Source organism: Geospiza fortis, unplaced genomic scaffold (assembly GCF_000277835.1).
Source record: "Geospiza fortis unplaced genomic scaffold, GeoFor_1.0 scaffold237, whole genome shotgun sequence".
Taxonomy (NCBI): domain Eukaryota; kingdom Metazoa; phylum Chordata; class Aves; order Passeriformes; family Thraupidae; genus Geospiza; species Geospiza fortis.
This window is the reverse complement of record NW_005054319.1, coordinates 2,630,875-2,639,628: the sequence shown is the minus strand read 5'-3', so window position 1 is coordinate 2,639,628 and position 8,754 is coordinate 2,630,875. Positions and strand designations below refer to the sequence as shown.

The window sequence follows — 8,754 nt, the reverse complement described above, 5'->3', positions numbered from 1 at the left end:
CATTCCTGCCTGGCTTTAGGGGATGGTTCCTCAGGGATGGTTCCTTTGGGGATGGTTCCCTCTGGGATGGTTCCCTCTGGGATGGTTCCTTTGGGGATGGTTCCCTCTGGGACAGTTCCCTCTGGGATGGCTCCCTTGGGATGGTTCCTTTGGGATGGTTCCCTCTGGGACGGTTCCTTTGGGATGGTTCCCTCTGGGATGGTTCCTTTGGGATGGTTCCCTCTGGGACGGTTCCCTCTGGGATGGCTCCCTTGGGGCTGGCTCCCCTGGGGATAGTTCCCTTGGTGATGGTTCCTTCGGGATGGCTCCCTCAGGGATGGTTTCCTCGGGGATGGCTCCCCTGGGGATGGCTCCCTTGAGCTGGTTTCCTCGGGGATAGCTCCTTTGGGGATGGTTCCCTCAGGGATGGTTCCCGTGGGGCTGACCCATGCTGGGGTCACGGAGAGAGTGAGCAAACAGGCAGAGGGGTTCACAGCCAGGTGTCCATGGCTCCTGTGACACCCATGCTCAGCAAACACGGGCTGTGCTGCCACGGGGCGAGGCCCCAGCACCTGGAGCTGTTATGGGCAATGTCAGGGTTGGGGTCAGTTTACCCAGCAGGGCTGGGCAGATGCTGCTGCAGCCTCGGAATGGCGCTTTGGAATTACCTCCGCGTGCTTTTGTCCCTTGCTAGGCTGTGCTTGGTATTGCTTGTGTTTGCCTTGGCTTTGGGATCTCCCCAGAGGGGTTATCCCCCCATCTCACCCCACAGAGAGCAAAAGATGGTGTTTGCACGAAGCAGATGGCACTGACTGGGGTTTGTTGGGTGGGCAATGAAGGGTGCCCCTTTTGTCCTGTGAAAAGAGACACTGCTCCTCTAGCAGCAGGATGCAGGAGTGCTTTAGTACATTAGGAGCATCAGACCACAGCTTTATTCTCACACAGCATCATTATTTGCACTGAACTATCTTCTCTTTTTTGGTCTTTCTCCAGTTTGCCAACTTTAGTTGCCATTTGAGGTCCAGTTTTAGATGGGGTTTTTTGTTTTTCATTTATTTTCTCCTTAACAGCAAAACCAGATTGGTGATGCATTGATGGAGGTGGGGGCTCCTTCATGGCAAGAAGCCTGAATTCCATACAGATGCCAGTGAGGCATCTGTAGAAAATGCCTTGTGTTTGACCACGATGAGCTCTGGCTCACAGGTGCCCTTCTGCAGGTGGTGGCTCCACAGCCATTCCCTGCAGAATGCCAGGATAAAAAATGTCCTTTCAGACAGCATGAGGTGCTGCTCCATGCACTCTCCCTCCCTTCCTGACCATCACAGCTCGCCTCTTTTTTTCAGCTTGCAGAAAAATACGGCCCCATCTTCACCCTGCACTTCGGGTTCCAGAAAGTTGTGGTCCTGACCGGGTACGAAGTTGTGCGAGAGGCGCTTGTGAACTACACAGAGGAGTTTGTAGACAGACCATCCATCCCAATATTTGACCAAATTCAGAACAAAAATGGTACTAGAGCAATGAGGGGGGGGTGGGAGGGACAACGCTGTCACTTAGTGCCCGTGATGATGATGATGATGATGATGATGAGGCACAGCCTAACTGTGCATCCCCGGAGCCCAGCTTTTAAACATCCCCTTCTGCAGCCAAGTGACAGCAAACATTTGGCTTTCCTTGCACGCAATGGCTCCTGGCTTTCCATCATTTCTGCTGATGCACTTGCAGCCTGTCCATATCCAAAGAGTTGAGGGGTGGGAGGAGTGGGATTTTTGAAGGCGCTGTGGTAACTCTGGGGTTAATCTCTGTGTGATGTTGGTGTGAGCAGCTCGCTGTCACCACTGGTTTATGAACCCTCCTCACGTTTCCAGGAGACTTTGGACTACCTGGCTTGGCTGCTGGGAGCTGTCAGGTTTTTCCCTTTCTCCCACTGCCTTTGTCCTGTCAGTTCCCACACCTTTGCCTCCCCACAAAAGTTCTCAGGTTGACCAGCCTGAACCAGCTTCAGAAGCAAGAGGCTGAGGCTGGAAATTCAGCCCTACAAACAATCCCATAGTTTTCCACCCCTGACTATTTCAGAGAACTTTTTGCTTTGTCCATCCTCTGCTTCATGTGAGGCTTTAGCTGGGAGAACTAAAAGACAGCTTCATATGTTGGTCACAGGCTGAAGTTGGGATTAGAATTAGGAATTAAATTACCCAGCCATAATATCAATAGATGAATTTATCACTACATAAATAAAAGGAATCGATAAGGAAAAAGGTATTTTTTAGAGCTGATTTACATGTAAAACAACCCTGTGGGAGAATATCAGTATTGCATTGTAAGTCCTTTCACACTTACTGTCTTAGCCCAAGTCTGAGGCACTTAGAGGTGACCCAAAGATGGAAGCTCTCAGGGGCTGTTAAGCAACAATGGTCACAAATTTTCCCATGAAACATTTTTTCTTCAGAAAATGCCAATTTGTTGACTGTGAAGATGCTCTCAGAAAAGGAATGATCCAGATGAAATTGCATAAATTAAAGAAAAATTAAAAATTGAAGTTTAGAAATTTGCTCTGACATTTTTAGAGCAAAAAGTTTTGCTATCCAAATTAAAATTACACTGCTTTAAAACAGAAAAGCAAACATATTTAAAAGCCTCACAGCCACGATGAAGATGTGAAATCCATCCAGCTTTTCAGCTGACCACAATCTGAGATAGTTTTTGGATTATTGACGCGACTTTTTCTTTACAGCACTCTGACAGGATGAAATACCCATCCCTGCTTGGAGGTGCTAGAGATCATCGTGGCATGAGCTCAGAAACCTCCACAAAAATGTCAGTATTTTCACCACTGCTGAAAATACAGCACTGCTGGGAATCTCCATAAAACACTTTAGGGTTGAGGAGACTGAATTATCCCATCCCACACAGATAAATTACCTTTAGGACTAGAACAGGATGAGGGGAGAAGCTGCAGACACACAAAGTTCTTGAGGCCCTAGACTTGCAACCAGCAGGGTCACAAATGACAAACTCAAACCAGCATCTCCCCCAGCTCTACAGCCAAGCCATACTGGTCTGAAAGCCACACCTGCCCATCTGCCACTCAGGAGAGGACTGGGGTAACTGGGCTGGGAGGGAGCTTGCTTTTCCCAAGCTACAGCTCAGTGAGGATGGAGGTGAGAGGATACACGGATGAGGCACACAGAAAGGGGAGACCTTCAGTCCCTAAATCCTTGTGAAAACAGGCAGCAGAAACACCTGGGGAGCTCCCTGCTCAGCCAGTGCCCTGTTTGGTTTGGTGTGGGTGGCTCCTCTGTGCCTGAGCCCAGCACATTTCTCACGGGCTGCCCAGGTCTGTTCTTCTCCATCGGGGAGCTGTGGAGGACAACGCGCAGGTTCACCGTGTCCAGCATGCGCAACCTCGGCATGGGCAAGCAAATGATAGAGGGCAGAATCTTTGAGGAGCTCCACTTCCTCATTGAGATGATCAAATCCTTCAAAGGTGAGCTGGGGACCATCCTGGGGCTCGGGTGTGTCACAGCTGCTCCACGTCTCACAGCTTTCCCATCCTGCTCCTGCTGCAGGGGAACCTTTCAGCCTGCCCTCCTTCAACTGCGCGCCCATCAACGTCACCTTCGTCATGCTCTTTGGGGACAGGTTTGACTACAAGGATCCAACATTCCTCACTCTCCTAAGGCTCATAGATGAAATTATGATTCTTCTGGGATCCCCAAATTTAAACGTAAGTAAACTGTCCCACAGATAAACAGTTTTTTTTTTACGTGAGCCACACCAACCACAGGGTTTACTTTAGCAGTTTTCAGATGTTCAAAACCAGCCATTACCTAAAATGTGACAGTTCTCCATGTGTCAGTTGGGTCACCAAAATCTGCTGCCAGATTCCCCTGACCTACTTTCCTACTGACCCATCCTGCACATCTGTGTGAGCTAAAATGAGATCAGAACTATGGTTACTTTAGCTTAGGAAAATCTGCCTGGGAAGTCCGTGGGATGCTGAGATATTGCTACTAAAGACAAAACTCCACTGATTCATTGGCCCTTAAGAAAAAAGCTGTTTCAGCATGTGCCAAGGGGATTCTGTGTGATTCTGTGTGGTATTTCTGCAGGCCTAATGCTTCTCTTTTTAAATTTCTCATTAGTATTTCAATTTCTACCCGTTCCTTGGATTTCTTTTCAAAACCCACAAGATTATGCTCAAGAAAATCGAAGATGTGCGTGCCATTTTAAGGCAATACATGAAGGCAAGCAGGGAGGATATCAATGAGAACAGTGTGAGGAGCTACATTGATGCACTGATATTCAAGCAACAAGAGGTATTGGGCTGCTTAGCTCTGTTGGCTGTTTGCAATGTCTCCTTTGGATTTTCCAGCTAAAAGAGTTGCTGAGTCTTGATTTCAGTCATGTCATGTAAATCTATTGAAATCCATGCTGTTATTCTAGTGGTACTTAAATCAGATGTGAGACTCTTACAACTGGTACATTTTTCTATCAAAATTAAGAGACAAAAGCTACTCTCAGTCCACTCCTGAAATAGTAGCACTAATAATGTGAGATCAACCACTCGCTCCAATAGAAAATGCATGAATTCACATGAAAGCTGACTCTGCCTTTCTTTTTATGAAAACAAATCAATTAATCATTGATATTGTTGCTCCATCAAGATGAATGATCCCCTTAAAGGACTTGAATGATAAATCATCAGTACAAGTCCTAAACCTGCCCTGCATCTCACTTAGCAGAGGCTTGGCAGTTTCACACATCAGTTGGTTTCATTCAACACAAAATATTTGGGCTCTGAGCTTTTTCTTCTTTCCAGCTGGATCCAGGCTGACCTTAGGCACTAAGTATTCTACTCAGCTATTTGGAGGAGGAGTTATCACAGTTCTGAAGCCCAAGCAGAAATGGCCTGAAAGGTGATTTTGAGCATTGTTGGGAATTCAGACCTGGCCTTGAGCAGGAGAAGTCCCTCAGAGATAGGATTAGCTGAATCTGCTCCTGTTCAGGGCAGAGACCAGGATCTTTCCAAACCTGCAAGGCTGAGTCTGTGAGCAGCAGCTGGCTCTGGGTTTCAGCCTGCTTCCAGGGGAGATGGATGTTGAACCAAAACTCCCCTCCAAACCTTCCATCTGTGGTGCTCCAGCGCTGGTGGATGCTGTGCATGCAAGATCAGGTCTATTTTATCACCCAGTTCACAAACACAAGACCACAGCCAGCTGTGATGTAGGTAATGCAGCATTTCCTGAGCTTGCTGAATACACAGACTGATGGTTTTATGACTTTTCTTAACTCTTGTGTTTTTCAAGGAGAAGCACAAGAAAGACAGCCTCTTCCATGATGACAACCTAATGGCATCCATACTTGACCTGGTCATGGCTGGAACAGAGACCATTGCCACCACGCTCCAGTGGTCCATCCTGCTCATGATGAAATACCCAGAGATTCAAAGTGAGCAGCTTTTACCTACTTCATCCATGGCAAGGCTGAAATGAAGAGGCCTGGCCTCAGATCCACAGCAGCTCTTTTGCCTGAAGAGCTGAATCCTAGCTCTCCTCTGTGATAAACTGCTAATGTAACTAGGTGCTGATCAAAGTCACAATAAAATAGCCCTTTTGACTTGCTGGGAGAGAGGATGAGTGGAGATCACAGTATGATGCTGCAGAAACAACCCACCCATATGCCTGACTTAAACACAGAGCAGGGAAACCCACACTGCTGCTTTAAGAATCCTCTCTCTCTTCAAACTCTGGAAAAATGGCGGGTTTTCCCCCAAAACCAAATCCAAGGAGGGAGTTGGCTTCCTTGCTGGGACACATCCCTTTTGTTTGTTCCTTCCAGAAAAGGTCCAGGAGGAGATTGGGAGAACAGTCAAGGCTGGGAGCTGGGCCACGTACGAGGACAGGAGGAGGATGCCCTACACCAACGCGGTGCTGCACGAGGTGCAGAGGTTCATCACCCTCCTGCCACACGTGCCCCGCTGCACTGCTGTTGACACCCACTTCAGGGGCTACTTCCTGCCCAAGGTAGGTATCTGCTGCCTCCCAGGAACACAAAACCCTCCCCAGATTTGCCAGAGCCACTGGAGAATGGTTTATTAGAGGCAATTACATGACAGAGTCCAAAACCAGCCCCAGAAGGGTTTCTATACACAGCCCAGGGTTGTCATAGGACTCAATCCAATCCCTCTCATGCTCAGGACTTCCTCACTCCATGAGCAGCCCTGGTTTACCTCCTTGCTGCCATCTGCACAGAGAAGTATCTGCCAGAGAATGGCAGGATCTTACCTTCCACTTGAGGTTTTCACAGCACCCTGTGGGGTTTGGCTTCAGTCCTTGGCACTAGTGGGAAAATCTCACTGATGTCTCTCTGCTGGATGATGGGATAAAACCCTCATGGTCTCCACCTACCCCAGGTGGAGCAAATCTGGGACACCAAAACCTGTGTGAGAAAATGAACCAAAACAGCCCTTGGCTATCTTTTGTGCCTTTGTGTACTTTTCTTCCAGGGTATAATTGTAATCCCATCCCTTACCTCAGTGCTGCTGGATAAGACACAATGGGAGACACCACATCAGTTCAACCCCAACCATTTTCTTGATGCTGAAGGGAATTTTGTAAAGAAAGGAGCTTTCCTGCCTTTCTCCACAGGTAACTAAAGGGCTGACCTGCACAGAGCTGGGGCTCTGGCAGGGCCACTTCATTACAATGCACACTAATGAGTCTTCATATCTAAACATTGCCCTTAACTCAGTCAATAAGCAACCAGACAACTGAATGGAATCAATTGTTCTGCATCTGGGCAAATGGCTGCTCTCAGAGCACAGCTCTCCCACTGCTAAATATAGCACAAAGAAGGGCAGTAAAAAGAAGCACACTTTTATTTAAAGTAGTATATGAGGATAAATTCCACAGGAAAAGTGAGTTGCAAACTATTCCACTTTGGAAGGAGGTGACATTCTTCTATCAGGCTGCTTTCCAAAAGAAGGGGTTAAAGATGCTGAGAGGGTTGGAAGAGCTAAGGAGAGGAGAGGGCACATCATAAATGTGCAGTAACCCTGCAAGATGGTTGTAGCCTGTGACAAAAGAGACCAGGCAGGAACCTTCAGCAACACAGGCCCCTCTACTCCAAAATGCTTTAGTGCATTTCAGGTTTCCCCTCCTGCTCCCATTGCAACATCTCAGATGCTAAGTGTCCATGGCAAACATTCCAGTTGGATTTTCCCATGAGGTGAACATTCTGCTCTCACCCGCAGGGCGGCGGAACTGCATCGGGGAAAGCCTGGCCAAGATGGAGCTCTTTGTCTTCTTTGTAGGGCTGCTCCAAACATTCACCTTCCGACCCCAGCCGGGAGTTTCAGAGTCTGACCTGGACCTCACCGTCCCCCAGACGACTTTCACATTGAGGCCTCAGCCCCAGGCAACCTGTGCTGTCCTGAGGGAATAACCACGGCCTTGTCCCGGGGCTTTGGGGTCCAAGACCCCAGCTTGGCTCAAACTCACCATCCCCCACCCTGCCACAGCACCACATCCCCTTCCCTCTGCCTCCATCCATCCCCCTGCACTGCTCCATCCCCCCAGGGCTGCTCTTTGCTCCTGTGCCCTGGGGAAGATGCAAACACAAGCCATGGTGCTGCCCATCACACCCCACTTCTCAAGACGTGCACGGAGCTGGTGAAGGGACCAAGCTGCTGCTCTGGTGGAGGGGATGCAGCCCATGAGCAGCAGGAGAACACCCAGGCTCACAAAGCTCACCATGTCACAGAAATCTGCCTGGAATCCTGAGGAAGAACAACCCACGGTTTGGTGGAAGCCACAGAGAGACACAGTGGGTCACAGGCTTGAGCCATCCATAGACACCTCCTGAGCTCTTCCACAGCTCACAGCAAAATCCTGCCAGGATTTCACCCACCAGGCAGCCAAGCCAAACACCAAGAGTGAAAAAAGTGATGGGTCCACGTGGTTTGAGGATTAAGTCATTTCTGCCTGGGAACAGTGTCCTGGAAGATGCCCCAGAGGCTGCAAACCTGTTCAGAGAAGCAAGTGCTGCAACCAAGCTCAACACTGCTCCCCAGTTGGAACAAAACAGGAGCTGCATTCCTGAGTTTGTAATTTAAATCATGAGGCCACATGAGATTTGCACCAGCATCCGGTCATAAAGGGCTAATGACACAAAAATAAACTACGCCCACTGCTAGTTTGACACATCTCTGTCCTTCCTGACCTTGTTTAACAGCAGCAAAGAGCATTCCCTCTCTTCAGATGTCCTGGTTATTGTTACCCAACACCAGTAGTCATTTGGTGTTTGGGATGATCTGGCCTTTGGAACCAGCCATGCAATTCCCCTGCAAAGGCAGTCTAATTTCACAGTGCTTGTTTTGCACACACACATGCACAGAGAATGGGGATCAGGGATTAAAGGAGAGCTGGTTTTGGTTGGCTTCCTTTCCTCTGTAGCTCAGCCAGGCTGTTGTCCCTATCTCACTCTTACATGCCATCATATTCCACAACCTTATTCCAGCTGAGGCAATTTCCCATCCATTTACCTGCTGTGACTTCCCACTCCTCCACATGCATTTTCTTATCATGTGCTTTATCATATTGTTTGTTTCCCCTTCATGGGAACCCAATAAAGTTTTAATCCCATGTCCTCATTACATTTCCTATGCCTGGCACCCAACTTTGCAGCACACAGAAATGCAAACACCATGAAAGGTTGGTGCTGAGCCCAGAGTGACAACAGATAAAATGTTAGATGTACCCCATGGTGAGAAGTTCT

General features: G+C 48.4%; 1 protein-coding gene across 3 annotated transcripts in view; it reads left to right on the top strand.

The window, feature by feature from the left end:
- LOC102045060 (cytochrome P450 2W1) overlaps positions 1–8,182 on the top strand; it is a 9,092-nt gene extending 910 nt beyond the window's left edge. Inside the window, exons 2-9 of one of the 3 annotated variants that reach the window (XM_031056550.1) lie at positions 1,323–1,485; positions 3,314–3,463; positions 3,546–3,703; positions 4,122–4,295; positions 5,286–5,427; positions 5,818–6,002; positions 6,485–6,626; positions 7,292–8,182. In XM_031056550.1, the coding sequence (XP_030912410.1) occupies positions 1,323–1,485; positions 3,314–3,463; positions 3,546–3,703; positions 4,122–4,295; positions 5,286–5,427; positions 5,818–6,002; positions 6,485–6,626; positions 7,292–7,422 (1,245 nt within the window). In that variant the 3' untranslated portion in view covers positions 7,423–8,182. Of the gene's footprint in view, positions 1–1,322; positions 1,486–3,313; positions 3,464–3,545; positions 3,704–4,121; positions 4,296–5,285; positions 5,428–5,817; positions 6,003–6,484; positions 6,627–7,231 lie in introns of those variants that run through there. The other 2 variants (XM_005420362.2, XM_031056551.1) reach the window with 2 other exon arrangements.
- The last annotated feature ends 572 nt before the right edge of the window (positions 8,183–8,754 follow it).